Source organism: Fonsecaea multimorphosa (genome assembly GCF_000836435.1).
Source record: "Fonsecaea multimorphosa CBS 102226 unplaced genomic scaffold supercont1.6, whole genome shotgun sequence".
Lineage (NCBI taxonomy): Eukaryota > Fungi > Ascomycota > Eurotiomycetes > Chaetothyriales > Herpotrichiellaceae > Fonsecaea > Fonsecaea multimorphosa.
In genome coordinates this window covers 248,785-265,353 of record NW_015971640.1, presented here as the reverse complement: position 1 = coordinate 265,353, position 16,569 = coordinate 248,785, and the positions used below count along the sequence as shown (strand labels likewise).

The 16,569-nt window shown below is 53.9% G+C and overlaps 8 protein-coding genes across 8 annotated transcripts; 5 read left to right on the top strand and 3 right to left on the bottom strand.

Annotated features, from left to right (window-relative positions):
• Positions 1–104: 104 nt before the first annotated feature.
• Z520_03836 (uncharacterized protein) lies at positions 105–1,909 on the bottom strand (the record flags this gene model as incomplete). Its single annotated transcript, XM_016774346.1, has 3 exons — positions 105–589; positions 659–1,234; positions 1,306–1,909. The coding sequence occupies 3 exons, from the start codon at positions 1,907–1,909 to the stop codon at positions 105–107; spliced, it is 1,665 nt and encodes a 554-aa protein (XP_016634273.1).
• A 953-nt stretch (positions 1,910–2,862) lies between these two features.
• Positions 2,863–4,171, top strand: Z520_03835 (uncharacterized protein; the record flags this gene model as incomplete). Its single annotated transcript, XM_016774345.1, has 2 exons — positions 2,863–2,912; positions 3,037–4,171. The coding sequence occupies 2 exons, from the start codon at positions 2,863–2,865 to the stop codon at positions 4,169–4,171; spliced, it is 1,185 nt and encodes a 394-aa protein (XP_016634272.1).
• A 158-nt stretch (positions 4,172–4,329) lies between these two features.
• On the bottom strand, positions 4,330–6,160 carry Z520_03834 (uncharacterized protein; the record flags this gene model as incomplete). The annotated part of the gene is made up of 4 exons (XM_016774344.1): positions 4,330–4,521; positions 4,602–5,206; positions 5,274–5,646; positions 5,696–6,160. The coding sequence occupies 4 exons, from the start codon at positions 6,158–6,160 to the stop codon at positions 4,330–4,332; spliced, it is 1,635 nt and encodes a 544-aa protein (XP_016634271.1).
• Positions 6,161–6,651: 491 nt separating this feature from the next.
• On the top strand, positions 6,652–8,656 carry Z520_03833 (uncharacterized protein; the record flags this gene model as incomplete). The annotated part of the gene is made up of 8 exons (XM_016774343.1): positions 6,652–6,822; positions 6,875–6,926; positions 6,997–7,323; positions 7,385–7,413; positions 7,472–7,897; positions 7,996–8,193; positions 8,269–8,403; positions 8,465–8,656. The coding sequence occupies 8 exons, from the start codon at positions 6,652–6,654 to the stop codon at positions 8,654–8,656; spliced, it is 1,530 nt and encodes a 509-aa protein (XP_016634270.1).
• A 1,445-nt stretch (positions 8,657–10,101) lies between these two features.
• Positions 10,102–10,326, top strand: Z520_03832 (uncharacterized protein; the record flags this gene model as incomplete). Its single annotated transcript, XM_016774342.1, has 2 exons — positions 10,102–10,213; positions 10,286–10,326. The coding sequence occupies 2 exons, from the start codon at positions 10,102–10,104 to the stop codon at positions 10,324–10,326; spliced, it is 153 nt and encodes a 50-aa protein (XP_016634269.1).
• Positions 10,327–11,011: 685 nt separating this feature from the next.
• On the bottom strand, positions 11,012–11,884 carry Z520_03831 (uncharacterized protein; the record flags this gene model as incomplete). Its single annotated transcript, XM_016774341.1, has 3 exons — positions 11,012–11,264; positions 11,318–11,816; positions 11,875–11,884. 3 exons carry the CDS (start codon positions 11,882–11,884, stop codon positions 11,012–11,014), a joined length of 762 nt encoding a protein of 253 aa, XP_016634268.1.
• Positions 11,885–12,887: 1,003 nt separating this feature from the next.
• Z520_03830 (uncharacterized protein) lies at positions 12,888–13,980 on the top strand (the record flags this gene model as incomplete). Its single annotated transcript, XM_016774340.1, has 3 exons — positions 12,888–12,953; positions 13,010–13,195; positions 13,252–13,980. 3 exons carry the CDS (start codon positions 12,888–12,890, stop codon positions 13,978–13,980), a joined length of 981 nt encoding a protein of 326 aa, XP_016634267.1.
• A 548-nt stretch (positions 13,981–14,528) lies between these two features.
• Positions 14,529–16,208, top strand: Z520_03829 (uncharacterized protein; the record flags this gene model as incomplete). Its single annotated transcript, XM_016774339.1, has 1 exon — positions 14,529–16,208. One exon carries the CDS (start codon positions 14,529–14,531, stop codon positions 16,206–16,208), a length of 1,680 nt encoding a protein of 559 aa, XP_016634266.1.
• Positions 16,209–16,569: the final 361 nt, after the last annotated feature.

The window sequence follows — 16,569 nt, the reverse complement described above, 5'->3', positions numbered from 1 at the left end:
AGCCCCCTTGGCCAGTTTCAGCTGAACTTCCGCCGAAAACCTCAAGCGGAGGGTGAACACCATATCTAGATCTTCGAGTTTCTTCTCTTCTGCCAAACCCTTCTCTACAATCGAGCCCGGAAATTCGACCTCTCCCCGGTCTCTTTCTCCACCCACTCCTTCAGCACATTCCGCATGATCTTCTGGTTCAGATTCCTGGGTATCTCGTCCACGAACCTGACCCCTCCCCTCAATCTCTTGTAGTTGCTCACCCTCGGGTTCAAAAAGTCGTGGATATCCTTCTCGGACAGCCTTGCGGCCTGCGCTGACCGCACGACGTACGCTCGTGGGAGGTCATTGCCCTGACCGTCGGGCACTCCGATGACCCCGACGTCCGAGATGCCCGGTAACTGGCCCAAGATGGACTCGACTTCGGTGGGACTCACTTGAAAGGATTTGTACTTGAGCAGTTCCTTGGAACGGCCCACGATGAACAGCTTGCCGTCTCGATTGAAGGAGGCAATGTCACCGGTCCGAAACCAGCCGTCGGGAGTGTATGCGGCGCGGGTGGCTTCGGGGTTGTTGAAGTATTCTTTGATGATGTTTGGTCCTAGAAGCGGTCAATTTTGGAACGAATTTGACGATATGAATATGACAAAGGCCTTTGTTGTTCGCTTACCTTTGACGCACAGCTCTCCTGGCTCGTTATAGCCCAGCTTCTTCCCATCAGGACTGATGATAACAGCTTGGATATTGGGCAACAATCTCCCCGAGCTTCCCTCCTTGTCCACCTCTGTGACATTCGGCTGTGACGCCGCAGTGACCGTCTCGGTCATGCCCCAGTTCACCCGCAACACCACGCCATCAGGTAACATGTCGTGGACCTTCAGCTGCAGCGGCAACGGCAGCGGCGACGCACCACTCATTGCGAACCTGATGGACGCTACATCTTCCCTCGTGCACTCCTGGACCACGCGGTTCCAGATCGCCGGCACGATGAAACAGGCCGACAGCTGAAACTTCTTGATGGCTGACATGAGCGTGGGGAAGTCGTACTTGGGGAACATGTACACCTGCATGCCGCATTGCAGGCTCATCATGTTCTGCACGAAGATGCCCACCGCGACGGCGTTTTGCATCACCCCCGGCATGCGCAGGTAGATGCCGTCTGAGATGGCCTTTTTGGCGAAGTGGTCGAAATGGAAGGCCATTTGGCAGAGGTTGGCCACGATGTTGGCGTGGGTGATCACAACGCCTGGTAGGGTCACAGATGGAGTTAATTAAACTAAAACGCCAGTGTTGTTCAGAGGGGTCTAGTCTACTCACCTTTTGGATTGCCCGTCGTGCCGCTGGAATAGACCAGACAAGCCGTCGCCCTTTCGAGCACCGCTGGATCCGTGACCTTCTGCCACTCCAGCCTCCTGTCGCTGATGATCGACTTGCCACTCCTGGCATCCACAATGTCCAACGTCTCGGACAGCATCATGACAAGCCGAACACTTTCAACCCCGGACTGCGCGATGGCCTCGTCAGCGGCCTTCCTCGTCTGCGGCGAACAGATCAAGATTTTCGGTCCGCTCAACCGGATCTGTCTCGCGAGCTCAAACGCCGTCGCCGTCACGGAACAGGTCGCGTGGACGCCGCCCGCGCACAGCACGCCGAGGTTGTTGGGCGCGACCATGACTTGGTTCTCGACGTACGAGAGCACGATATCCCTACCGGGGCCATCTGTGCCGATGCCAAGATCTCGATAGCCCTGCCCGATGCGGTGCGTGAGGTCGCGGGCTTTGGCCAGCGTGACGTGGTTGTTGTCTGGGTTGGCCGGGTTGATCCATATGGGGTCGTCGTCCTTGAATGGGGTGCGGGAGAAGAGGAATGTGAGTAGGTCGATGGAGGGGATGTCGACGTCGTACTCGGACTCGAAGATCATGTTGCACGGGGGAGTTTCGAAGTACCGATCTTTTGGTATTTTGCTGCTGCTGGCTCAGGATCGGCCCTTCTTTGTCGTTGCTGAAGACGACTATCTATATCTATGACAACTCGGATCAGACACGTGCTCTCTCTATGGGACCATCCAGGCAGAGAAATATACCACCAGACCATCTACTCCCGTTCAACTTTCCCAGACCATCTCAGACTGGCTCCGGCACTGAGAGCCCCTCTCAGCAAATAACCACCTAGATGTACCTCGTACTCCATCCTTGCTACGCAGGATGTTCACATACCCCAGAAAAGCTCCAAAATCGGGGAAATGTGGAGTAATGAAAAGCGTGGGGCTCCATCGAACCATTGCCAGCCTTGCCATAAGGGTGGGAAAGGGGGGTACATACCTTCCCTCGGTCCACAGCTTCGATCCAGTCCCTGGAGTTCAGTTGGAAACGAGACCATTGGAAAGCTCAGCGTCGGGGCTCGCCAGCGCCCATACGGTTGGAAGACTGACTGATTTTGAAGACTCATGACTCCTGCAAGGAATTTCGCCAAATCATCCTAGCAACTTGTCCTCGAACGAACTATTCTCGAGCCGGTCTGCTGTACGGATTTTCAACTCTTTTGAACTCCCCTCGCCGCTTTGCAAGGGAAATCCATATAGAAGTCACCATCCAAGCACCAGGCTAGGCGAGTTGAATCAACCGCAGGTAGTCTTCTCTGACGACGCTTACTGGGGTCGTCAACATACGAAGGGAAGCCTGGTTGGTTTCAGGTTGTCAAAGGATAGACCCGGCGTCACTTTTCTTGGAGAGTGCGAAGATGTCGTCGGACGCGCCGTTGAAAGGAATAAAAGGTGAGCGACACCCCTTTGACGAGCGGATTCAGGGCCGAAAAATAACATACATTATCGTCGTCATCATTATCATCATCATCAACTAACTGGAGCAACTCCGTATGAATATAGTCCTGGAACTTGGCGGGTTGGCCCCGAGTCCATTTGCAGGGTTCGTCAAAGGAATCCCACCCCCTTTTTCTGTTTGTGTGAAGAACTCTTTACAAATCCCAACCTAAACCCACAAATACAAAGTCTCTTCCCCCTCCAATTTCTGACAGTGCCGCTTCTGAAAGGCTCATCCTCGCCGACTACGGCGCCGACGTCGTCCGCGTCGACCGGCCCTTCGAAGTCTTCGGCCCGCCACGCGACACACTATGCCGACGCAAGCGCTCGGTCGTGATCGACCTGAAGCACTCGGGTTCGCGGCTCGCGTTCCTCGAACTGGTCAAGGCCGCCGACGTGCTGATCGACCCGTACCGACCGGGCGTGATGGCTCGACTGGGTCTTGGGGAGGAGACGCTGCGCAAACTCAACCCGGGACTCATCTACGCGCACCTGTACGGGTTCCGGCCCGATGGGATGTACGGGCGACGTGCGGGGCATGATATCAATTACCTCGCGCTCTCGGGGGTGTTGTCGTTGTTGGGCCGTAAGGAGGAGGTTCCCGCGCCGCCGGCTAATATCCTGGGTGATTTCGCGGGTGGGGGGCTCGTTTGTGTCGTGGGCATACTGCTGGCGCTGATACATCGCAATAGCAGCCAGAAGAGGTCGCAGGAGGGGGGGAGTCATGGCCAGGGACAGGGACAGGGACAGGGACAGGTGGTCACGGCCAACATGGTCGACGGCACCGCGTACCTAGCGACCTTCATGCGGCAGCAGCAGGGCCACCCGAACAACGACCTCCCTCGGGGCGAGAACCTGCTCGACGGCGCCGCCCCGTTCTACGAGGTCTACCGCACGCGCGACGACCGCTTCGTCGCCGTCGGCGCCCAGGAGCCGCAGTTCTACGCGAACCTGCTTGCCGGGCTGGGCCTACGACACGGTGAGGACGGCAATGGAGGACGGCGCGCGTTACCCGCGCAATGGGACCGTGCCGCGTGGCCGAGGATGAAGGCGCTGTTCGCGCGCCTGTTCGCGCAGAAGACGCTGGACGAGTGGCGCGCCGTGTTTGACCATGTCGACGCCTGTGTGACGCCCGTGCTGAATATGGATGAGACCGAGATGCCGTTCCGCCCGCTCGTCGAGCTGTCTGGCTCGCCTAGCCTGGACGTCGAAGTTCAAGAGTCGTATCCTGAATTGAAGAAAGGTGAGGGGAGTGAAGATGTCCTGCGCGATTGGATATCCCGGGAGGAGGTCAGAGGGTCGATGCATGTAGATCCCTCTTCGAAGCTTCTTATTATGAAGATGGAGAGAGATGTGAAGTTATAAAAAATAGAGGTCCCTTGACCAGACTGGTTTACTACCCTGGCTACCTGTCTATGGTGGAATAGTGCTGATTTTCATTCTTCTTCTCTTCTCTTCTCTTCTCTTCTCTTTCATCCCTTCGCAAGGATCACAGAAAAGAAAACCAGCCCCACTTGCGTCGGCTAAGGGACATTCTCCATCGTCAACTTGGTCTCGCCGTCATACGCGCAGAGCTCCTTCCTGGCCCTGACCGCCTCGGAGCGGATAATGTCCTCAATGGCCTTTGAGCGCGGGATGAAGCGCGCCTTGAAGGGTTCCGGGCGCATGTTCTCGCTCTTGGTATAGGCGAAGATGTCGAGTTTGACTTCGTTTCCCTGCAAGAACACATGTTAGCGAGGAATTGCTCGGGGACGCGGAAAAGCCAAAAAGAAGGAAAGGACATCACGACACTCACATTCTCGTCCAGCCCGGGCTTAAAGTCAAAAGCCCAGAGCAGCGTCGCAATCGTCAGGAACAGGCCCTGCTCGGCCAGCGGCTGTCCGCTGCACTGCCGGCGGCCCCAGCCAAACGCATTGTGGCCCTGCTTGTTAGGATAGGGTCGTTGCTCGGGACCCCCGAGATAGCGCTCCGGCCGAAAATTGTCTGGTTCGGGGAACTCTCGTGGATGTCGATGGATGGCCCAGACATTACCCGTGATGGGCGTGCCCTTGGGGATTTTGTACCCGCGGTACTCGTCGTCCTGGATGGGCGCGTGCGGGATCCCGCCCAGGATGGTGACGGTCCGCCACCGAAGGGTTTCGTTGACGACGGCCTTGACATACGGCAGGGACGACTCGTCGCTCCAGTCCGGCACGCGATCCTGGCCGACTACTCGGTCCAGCTCCTCTTGCGCCTTCTTCAGCTTGTCCGGGAAGACGCACATGGCCAGGATGAACGAGATGATGGTGCCACTGGTTGTGTCGACGCCGCCGCCAATGAGATTCGACGTGAGACTGGATATCTCCTCGTCGGCAATGTGGCTCTGCTCCTGCTCGCGGAAGAGGCGTTTGGCAAAGTTGTCTTCGGCCGCCTGGGCACCCTCTTTGGACAATGCCACGAAGTATCTAACAATCTCTATTAGCCAGACATCTGCCATGGTCGAGTCTTATAATTTGCCTTTGCATATGTTTTGCAAATGTGAGCATCTTGCTCGGCATCGGGTAGATCCAGTTGAGCCATTGTGGCAGTTTGGCCAGAAACGGTATCGACTCGACAATGAATAGGCCTGGAATGATCAAGTCGACCCCTTCCATGGACTTGAGCGCCATTTGAGCAACGTAGTCGTTGATCTTGTCGATGCGGCGGCCCCAGCCGATGATGGAGACAATCGAGCACGAATACCTCTCGATGCTCATGACAAAGTCATCGGGTTTGTCTAGCAGGTCACGGACCAGAACCTTGGACTCATTGGCCTGGATGGCGCGCCACGGTCTTATGGCTTGTGAGCCGGTTGCTGAGTGCTGGTCGAGAATGAGTTTTGGCCTCAACAGGAGACAAAGTCTGACATACCATGAGTCGACGATGGAGGCGCCATTTGTCCCCGTATACAAGACACACCTGGTTACTCTCTGTTGCGTTGATCATATCGCCCATGGCAATCATATGCGGTCGAGAAGAATAAATGTTTGCTCGCTTGTCAAGCAAGTCGGATATTGTCCAGATGTCGTTACACATGATGGTCGGCCTGTGGCCCTGCCAGATGGTGATCATGGGATCTTTGTAGTATTCCGACCATTTCTCAAAGTCGATCCATGGCTTGACTTTGGGGATCTGGAAGAAATTGCCAAAGAGCGGCAGGGGAAAGGGGCCAGGGGGCAGCTTTTGACGCAGCCGAAGAACTCGAACATAGTCAACAAGGATGAATATCACAGGCACGGAAATGACACCGGCGAAGACAACCAAGAGGAGTCTGAAGGGATCAAAGGCAAGCTCTATTGAGCCCCGAGCACTCGACAGATTCTGGAGGACGCCCATTTTGCTTGTCTGATTTCAACAACGATCCGGACACGTCGGGAAGAGGCCTCATCTTGTCCTCTCCAGCCTTGAGATATAGAGCACCATAAGTAGAAACAGACGCCATAAGGTCCCACATGGCATCCTGCTGGAGGATCCTACGAGACAGCGCAGACAGCATAGACTCCCACATGGATCTTTGGATCTCCATGTGGAGAAGGGATTCTTTATCCTTCAGTCAACGCCTTTGACCTGTTGGTGGAGAGGCTTGCGGGGTTGTCGACGAATCTCCAAGCGTAGCGAAGCCGGGATCCGGGGTATGATCCGTCCTCTTCGTGCCCTAGCTGTCGGCACTTGGGTTGAGTGACCTTTGGCGCTTCCCGACATCTGTTATTGATATAATGGCAGGGATAATCTTGGGGACTCCTCATGGACTTTAACATCAGTCAGAGAAACTCGGATCCTCCCGTCAAGCGAGCTGTGAACAAGCATCCAACAGGGCTATGGCAAAAATGCAAGGCCTCCTCTCTGCTTATGGTGCCTCCCTCTCACCGACAATCCTGATTGGGAGTCTGGTGGGCCTATGGATCGTGTACAATGTGTTTACCGTGCTCCGTGATCCGTTGAGATCAGTCCCAGGCCCTTTTCTGGCCAGGTTCACAAGGCTGTGGTATTTGAGAGAAGTATACCGTCACCAAGCTTGAGGTGTAGGCTGTCGATCCTGACATGGGCCAGGTGGCTCGGGGCCATTTCGAGAAGACGAACATTGCGCTCCATAAGAAATATGGTACTGGATTCCCAACACAACCAATAGCCAAGGGTCCGCGCTGTCGTTCCCTGAGTTGACCTCTGGCCAGGACCCATTGTGCGCATTGCGCCCAACTACTATTCCATTGACGATGCTGAGGCCATCAAGACCATCTATGGTCATGGCTCAAACTTTGTCAAAGGGAAATGGTACATCGCTTCCAACAACCCCAAGAACAAGCATCCGGATCTTTTCACCGATCTCAATCCTGAAACGCATGCCGTCAATAGACGCAATGTCGCCTCACTGTATTCGATGACGAGTTTAGTCGCCATGGAGCCAAATGCTGTGGCGTGCGCCGACATCCTAGTCAGGAAACTCACCGAGTTTGCAGAATCCCATACCGCTATTAATCTGCAAGTCTGGCTGCAATATTGTTAGTAACGGCTCCAACCTCAGACTTCTCCATGAACGACCCCCTGCTGACGGCGACGTAGACGCTTTTGATACCATAGCGCTTATAACAGTAGGTTACGCTTCCAAGGTTCGCTCGGCCTTGCCTTCGAGGGTTGACATGTCTCCAGCTCAGCAAAAGATTTGGCTTCCTCGACACCGGCAAAGATAACGGTAGCATGATCGCCGCCTTGCACTCTTACCTTCTTTACCTCTCCAAAGTAGGCGTGTACCATGAGTGGCACTATTTACTCAACTGGATCTTGTCCCTGTTACCCAATGGTGGGATGCACTACATGGGTTCGTTCATGCAACAACAAGTTCTGGAAGGCCAGAAGCAGAAGTCCAAGCGCATTCTGGAGAAAGACGAGTCGAAGCCAACCGACGACTTTCTGACCAAGCTGTTGAGGATGCACGCCCTGCAGCCGGACAGGTTCCCAATGGAATCCGTGTTTTCGACGTGCGGGACGAATATTGGTGCCGGGTCGGATACCACGTCGGTCAGCCTGGCGGGGATTTTGTATCATTTGATCAAGGCACCTGCCACGTTGGAAAAGGTAAGTTGTGAACAGAGTTGCATTGGTTTCGACAACCATCCGGAGTGCCGACAAGATGTTGGAGGCGATGAAAGACCGAATGAGCTGACTCGGCCTAGCTGCGACACGAGCTCGACCAGGCCATTGAAGAGCGCGGCTCAAACGACATTCTTTCCTTCCAAGAAGCTCAGAAACTGCCCTATCTTCAAGCTGTCATCAAAGAAGGACTGCGCTGTCATCCAGCGACTGGTCTACCCATGGTCCGCGTTGTTCCAAAAGGCGGCGCCAAAATCGCTGGGAAGTATTTCCCCGAGAAGGTCAGACTCCATCCTCTGCCAGCGATGCTCAGGATAAGGACTATCATAGCAGTTATGCTGATACTTGCGTGACAGATTGAGGTCGGCGTGAACAGCTGGGTCACACACGCCAACAAGAACATCTTTGGCCCCGACGCTGAAGAATTCAGGCCTGAACGATGGCTCGAGTCTCCAGAGAGAGCTGCAGAGATGAATCGGTATATCCTCACAGTAAGCAAATCGGTCAGCTATCCTCCACTGTCTTACTTGTGTTCTGATATGGTGTACGTAGTTTGGAGCCGGTTCCCGTACCTGCATCGGCAAGAACATCAGCCTTCTCGAAATCTCCATCTTGATCCCCGAACTGGTGAGGAGATTCGACTTCACCCTTGTGGATCCAAACAGGCCGCTGGAGATGGAAAATGTCTGGTTCGTCAAGCAGAAGAACTTGGACTGTTATGTGAGTTTGAGGAAGGAGCATTGAGAGCAGGGAGGTTAAGAAAGCGTGCGGCTGAAGTGGGTGCCCTATCAGCTAGCTGCCTAGACGATGCTTTCATCAACCAGAGAAGATTGTACAGCAGAAGTGAGTCAGGACTGTGGAGAAGGAACACCTGCCTCTGGCTCCTTAGGGAACGCAGTCCAGGACATAGCAGGCGTCGAAATGAAGTTTTTCCGCATCCCCCACTTGCCGAGCTATCGCTTGGACTGCTTGTCTGTGGCATGGAAGCCATAGTAGCTGTGCATCACCTGTATCACTTCTCGGAGTTCAAGGTCTCGATATAACCGTTCGATGATAGGACGATGCTTCCCCCATGTGTCTTCAGGGATCCGAGGGGTTCTGGGAGCTCGTGCAGTTGACCGTGCGGTGGCCATCAGGCTGAATGCGCACAACCTACCAAAGCGAGGGAAGAGAGTTTAGAGCAAAATTTCAGGATTCACCATGGGGTAATCCGATGCGCAGAAGTTTCTGTTGGAGGACTCGATCCGGTCGACCTTGAAGAAAAGAAAGATAGACTGCATTTCACCGAAGTTGCAATCCATCCATTCCTTGTCAGTATTTCCACGAGAACAAAAGTTGCCGAACTTGTGTGCCATCTGCAGATGCCAGCTGGAGTGCCTCAGCAAGCGGGGGAGGAGCTGCAGCATCTGACAAGACCAGGGGAGCTGGGTAGCCTGGGGTGCCTGGATGCTGACGACCCTGCGAGAAGCTGGCGAACCTATCGGAAGGAGGCCGTGCAATCCCTGAGGCGCCGCGAATTGCAACTTTGGTATCCCCAGGCCGTTGAGATATGTACTCGTACTCGGTGGGTAGGCAGCAGTCATTAGCCGTGGCCAGAAAGTTGCTGCCATGGAGGTTGAGGGGTCGGCTTTAAATGTTAATGCATGCGCTCTGCGTACCTAGAGTACGCGTGAGAAGCCGACGCCGACCCTTCTTCGCAAATCGGGTGCGTCAACTGGCTGTAATTCTTTTCCATTTGTTGCTTCATGCTTGGGTTGACCGAGACAGGCTTGACTACTGGTCCAAGGACGCAGGCCCAAGGTCACAGGTCGGGGCCAAAAACACCTTGCCAGCCTATCAGTACCGTAGCACAGCCTCCCTGGCCAATGGATGACCCTGTAGTGGTGACAGGGGGTCCCAAATCGTTCGAACAAAAGTCGTTGACATGGATATATAGACCTGAGCTCCAATGCTTGAAGAGATGCTCTTCCCAGCATCAACAGCTTTCACCACGGTTATAAGAGATCGCAGAGACCACGCATCAATTCACAAATACCATTTCCTCCACCTTCTCTTGTCCAGCAAAGTTCCCTGAAGACCTGAACAAATTCCTCACGCCTTGACCGAATTCAGCCTTGCAGAACGCCCCCCAAGCAATTCGAAACAACCCGTGCTCCTCTGAGGTCACCGCCACGCTCAAAGCATCCACCATGGGTCTCGGAGCCGACGTCACCGTGTCCATTGTGTTTGGCGTCTTCATGGCCATCATAGCCCTTGTGGGATTGTGGCAGGTGGCACACTACGCCGCACGTGGTCTTCGAAGTGAGTGCGACGCCAATAGAAGTTGACGGGGGGGGGGGGGGGGCGGTCCAACTAACCACAGTATGTACCTAGCCAATGACCCTCGAGTCAACAGCTTTGAACTGGAGGCATAAGACCGACGGCGGCGGCATTGTACAACATTACCATTCCGTCGACGTCAGTAAAGAATGAGAGCGCCGTCTTCATCAGGGATCAAGCCAAGGTGTCTGCGGTGGTGACGGAGCATTGGTGTCGAGGTGTTTGGACATGTACAAGGTACTAGGTACTCGGGACTGGGTTCAGTTATGCTTTCCGCCAAGGGCAATCCCCGTTCACCCACCCGTCGAAGGGTGGATTCTAAGGTATCAACAGCAAGGTGCTCGTGGTTTTCGATCCAACATGTTAGCAAACAATTGAGTGGCAAAGTATCCAAGCGAGTCGAGATAGCTGCTATACTAGACAGAGGCCTGTTCAGGCCATGTTGCGCTCAGCCTATCAGGAACTCAGGTCAAAACTCCAGTAGAAGTCAAAAGTTCTTCGATTGGGCATCTGCTTAGAACTGTCAGATAACATTAAAATAGACACTATCCGTTTGATGCTGTGTAATTTCGTGACAAGGTCGTCAATACCAAGATATTTCCCGTCTTGATGATTTTGTGTACTTTCTCCCGAACCCCAGATTCGACTACCCGGGCACATGCTGGGCAGGGGGCCAGCCAAAGGAAAATGTCTGTACAATGACCCGCCTCTTCAATCATATTTTGCCTCAATCTCCCTGCCACGGTCACCATTTCTTTGCGTCCTGCCGAACTGCTGTATCTATGCTCCGTACTCCTTGTCATGAACGAAACTGCCCCGGCTCCTTGTGCTCCTGCTCCTCCGTCCTCGGAACTTGAACCCTCGTCGCGTGCTTGTTCTGGGCTCGCGGCGGGAGGATCCGCCCATGCAGAAGAGAATGGTGCAAATGAGGAAGCAGACAAAGGCAGCCCATTCGAACCCAAAGGCGTATTTTCCAATGTCGGAAGATTGACCGTTGTTCCGGAAGTTGTTGCGCCCTTTAACATATGCGGCACTGTTGAGTCGTTAGCACGCTGGCGCATGGCCTTACAACATATGTCAACTCACGTCATAAGGGACACCTGGATTGCCTGGAAAACCATGGCTATCATGGTCAAGAGACCACTGAGATAGGAGCCCAGTCTCGTGCACAAGGACAGTAAGCCAGTGAACAAGGCGCAGACACCGAAGAACAGGGCCATGAGCATGAAAGCGAACATGAAGCGAGTCATGTAGAAGTAGTAGCCATGGCGGTGGACGAAGTTCTGAGGGACGTTCACTGTAGTGTCAAAGGTCCGATGAGACGCAGGGTCAAGTGGGAAGGCTGGATGGACATGGGAATAGGGTTGGTTGCCGCAGTGCGTGCGTCCATTTAAAACACCGCACACGTTCCAGTATGACCATCTGGACACGGCCGGAGCTCCTGGTATGTTCGCAGTGTCCGCTTGTAGAATATAGAATTTGTTGACAGGGCCATGGTCAATTGCGCCCGCGAGGAGGATGAAGAACATGAATAGCAGGCCGCCGGCGAGGAGGACCAGCGACACCAGACCGAAGAGACCGTTACCTGCGATGTAGCTATTAGTACCTCGGGATCGTCAGTTGCTGGACCAAGCTTCGCTTACGGGACGCCATGGCTGCGCAGCGCTTCGACGGTGGCTTGAGCTCGCAATAAAGTGCTCAGCCGGGCGACGAGATAGGAAAGCAGCGAAGAGTGACCTGACGGCGGTGTTTGAAAGGTGGAAGAAGCTCTGAAAGCGGCAGAGGAAAGCAGCGCGGGGTGTAATGAAGACGCAGAGGTGGTGTGGGAGGAGATACTCTTTGTACTAACGCAGCAGCGGTAAAAGAGCTTGTGATGTAGGTCGGTAGTATGCAGGCAGTCTATGTAATGCAGTGTCTTGGATGAGGTCACCCAACGAAAGCAACTGACCACCCACTCTACGAGGGTAGAGCTTGATCCTTCCCGTCCGTAGAGTGACAGCCGACGACTTGGAGGTAGATGTGCCGAATAGCTTGGAAGACTGTGGAGAGACAGCGCGATAGGCAAGGCAGGAAGCCAAAGTTGGAGAAGGTTTCTGGGCACCCACAGCACCCAAGAGGGCGAGCAACAGTGCTGGTGGTGGTGCACCGGGAGCAAACACCCACCATCCAACCCCAAGACTCTAGGGGCCAGGGCTTTCGCAGTGGGCAGTGGGCAGTGGGCACTCGATGTCCTCCTTGGGCAATGACGCACCCTCCGAACAAGAAGGGTAAGAGGCCGTGGAGGCCGCCAAACCTGCAGGCATGCAGCACAACAATCCACCACGTCATCACACTCTGCTCCACTTTAGTCATGAACTATGCTTGATATGGCTAGGTGCCGAGGCCCGGGGTCCAATAGCCTCCAACTCTAATCCTCGCCAATCCTTCCACCTGCCGAGCTGGAAAATGACTGGTCCGTAACTCCCCAGTCAAGCCACTGCAGTCTCGCAGTCTGGCATTCTCTCAGCTTCAAGATGCTGATGATCCTTTGGCTCCATCACCTGATATCAAACCATCCTTACATCTGGTGCCAGCCTTGCCTCCTAATTCCCTCATTCTTGTCCAGCTTCCTCATGTTTATTGTATACTCTCTATACTGACTATTGAGATTCCCGCAATGTCCACATGGGTCTACCCTCCCTTACCCCCTGATGAGCTTCGAAAAGCCGAGAATGACTCTTTGGTATGGTTGAACAAGTGACAAATGTCCTCCATCCTCATCCACTGATTTGGTCTCAGAAACTTGAGCTGCAGTGGCTGCTTGAGTCGCTGCAACGCGCCTTGCCCACGCTCAAAGAAGCCCTGGAGGAATGTACTGTACTGTTGGCACCGAAAGAACCTGGGTCGACCTTGGTCTTGTCATCCCTCAGATCTGAGAGCGTCAAAGGCTTTGTCACAAGGGTTGGCACCAAGCTTGTCAAGGGCGTACGTACGCCGATCCCCCAAATGCCCCGAATCTATCTCATCTGAAACCGATACAGGATATCCATCTTCGGCTGACGACTCTGCCACCAAATACACCAAGAGGCACCACCACTTCTACCCCATCCACTCGCTTGATATTTCATTCCTCGTCCTCCTCCGCCGACATCGTCCTCTCGCAATTGTTGGCTGTCAAGTCCTTGCTCAACGACTCACTCGACATCATCGATGTGTCAAGGTGGACTGGACAGTCGTCGGACTCCTCCTTCATCTCCGGTCAATTGAAGCTGCTACATGACCATTTACGTGAGGCCAAGGCCTGCTTGAAAGGTCCAGTGGCCGGGACGGATATATCTTCTATTCCAGGAGCAGAATGGTGGACCAACAGCCCCGATGAAAACGTGTTCCAACCTCCGCTAGGCGAACACCTCAGCTTGCACTTTACTATTCAGGACGCCAATCTTGTCCTCACCGTCCGAACCCTCGCTCCAACCTCTCCAGGTGGAACTCCCAGCACCCCTGCTGAGGGATCTTTCTCTCTCTCTGGGCTCAACCTGAGGACGAGATTGCTGGGGCTGGGTCCCAAGCCTCCAAATCACGACGAAATGGGGGAAATTTATGAATGGCGTGGGCGGCAAGATGTCATCGTCCGTGAAAAGGTCCGAGTTGAGACGAGCGACCCCAGCTTGCTGAGTATTGCCGCAAAACTGAGTGCTCTTGAGCATGAGGTTGGCCGTTGGAGGATGAATCTCCGCATCATTCTGACAGGCAGTACTGAGGAGGATTGAGTACGATCTCCGCTTCCCCGAGAGCTTCATTGTTTGCTTCGACCACGGCAAATCTCCCAATGGCTCGGTTGTCAGCCTACTCTGCGATCTTCACGACAAATACTCCATACATGCACATCCGAAGCCGATAGTCTGGTGGAGTTTTCCACGTGATGTGCAGTTTTGCTGGCGCCCAAAAGTCAAACCTGCAGCCGGACTTTGCCAGTTTTGGTCTTCAGGGATTGTCGTGCTCCCCAACCATGCATCCACTCCGCCCGCGTCTTGCACTTCCACAACCTCAGCTGTTCTTTTTTCCTTGCGACGCCTCGACCGAGTCGCACTCGATTTCGGCTTAACCAATGGCTTGGGACACAAAGACAACAGTCTTTGTTCGCTTCAGCTCTCGAGATAAAGACGGGACATGAAATGGCAGTCTCGGTATCGACGAGGACAAAGACTGTTCTTCTCACAGTCCTTTGTTCTCGCAACACATACGCGTGTGGCAGCTCTAACGGTGTCTTCGACAAAGTCTCACTCCAAGACAAAACACTTGTGAGTGCATATATAGGATGGCTCCCGAAGTCGGCAATGGAGACATCGTCACCCCTGCAGACAAAGAGCAACTCTATTTTACAATGACGGACGCTCGACGATTCAATTCTTCCGGTAGGATCAATATCGAAAGGTCAACCTCGAGTAGAGGGATGCAGCGGAAAGGCTTTGATCAGTTCGAAAACTTTTCTCCAACTCAGACCACAAGACCACCTCACCTTCGACGTCGGATAACGATTGGTGGTTCTGGTCCCCATGTGGAGGGAATTGAGCACAATTCTTGGTCGTCGGATACAAGGACTCCTTCGGCAACTCGTCAGGGCGGACATTCTCAATTTCAGCCTGCGAAAAGCCATTACCCTCCCACCAGCTGGAGGCCCAGTCCACCTGCCCAACCCACCATCTCAGATTTTAAGGAGACCGGGCTCTCAGAAAGCAGTTCAAGTGGTGGTGTGGATGGCGAGGACACGAAGGCGAAAGCCACTGTCTGTCTGGAAGGGACGTACCTCAACCCACCTTTTCCAACCAGCACAAGGGCTTCCAATCCGCCGGCAAACGCGAAAAATCCTCAAGCCTCATTCAATACCACACCTCAGCTTTCACCAGCTCGATCAAACTCTCATCGTCGCTACATCATAGGCTTTTCCGGCTCCACGGTCTCAGCAAATGCGGGAGGCACGCAAAATGGGCGTCCGGGCGCACCGGCGGCAAGTCGACGAGCTTCATCCGGACCAGCTACTCTGCCAGATCCGCACACTGCCTACTCTCAGACTTACTACTACACTGTTTGTGCTCACGCATCGCCTCCGAAGTCTCGTCCCCTAAATGTGCAGCCTACACTTGTGCAGTACCGCAAGGGCCTTCTGGCATACCCACCGTTCCATCTGCGTGCGTACAATGCTGATCAAGCAAGTGACCCTCCGACGATTTGCGTCCTCGAGGGATCGTGTTCCGACTGTGATATTACAACGCGACGCCAGGCCGAGTCAAAGGTATTGGATACATATACTCATCAGCTGGAAAATCTTTATATTCAGTTGAATCTGCTGCAGAAGGATATCGCCATTGAGAACTCCAATATGTCATTTCCGGAGAAAAGCCAAGATGAAATAACTGCGTTTTCGTTCCCATCAACTCTAGAACTTGGACTTGAGGAGACTCAAGCAATCCTTGAGATTGAAGATCAGCTCGACCAATTGGTGAGAAAGCGTGATCGTGAAGTTAAACAGATTTGGAAAGGATACACTGAGAGATGGGGTCCAGGGACGGTTGGCATTCACCGCGAAAACGAGGTTCGCGTACGAAGTCGACCAAGAACTGCTGATACACGAGACACTGTGTCCCGGGATACAGTGGGCTCAACAACCACCTTTGGCGTCCCTTCTGATGATCGCAGTTCTGGACGAACTCGCACAATGACCACACTGAGCACACAGGCAACGATATCACCCTCTCGTCTGAGTCAAAATAGCAGCCACAGAACTCGACCACGTGCCAGTTCTGTCGGCGGTTCACAGGAACGATACTCCGATGGAACATACGAGGTTAGTGTCGAGTCATCGGTGGATGGCATCAGAGGACGGGGTCGGATGGTGGTTGATTGGATCCGGCCGAGTCGACGGGAAAGCAGGAGCAGGAGCACAGTTCAGGCGACGAGTCGGACGAGCAGTCGGAACGTGCCAAATCCATCAAGATGAGGACACTCAGTGGAGGTCTACAGGATGTATATTTCTACATTTCGCAACAAGCATGGGTGGCAGGGTCGAGACAAAAGTTGTTTGGGCAGGCACCTAAGAACGGCATATGGAAGGAAAATCCCAAAGAAATACCAAGGCTGGATATGGAGGCTTATTGCATCCTGGAGGGTTTTGCATGGATGGGCATGTGCATGGGATAACAAGATGGAAGGCATTCAGCGAATTGCGGCAGATCCTGTACACTGACAGGACCAAAGGACACGGGACCACGGGAGGTATCAGTATACCATGTTGAGAGAGACAGCAAGCAGGTAGCAGCAAGCAGGTAGCAGCAAGCAGGTAGCAGCAAGCAGGTAGCAGC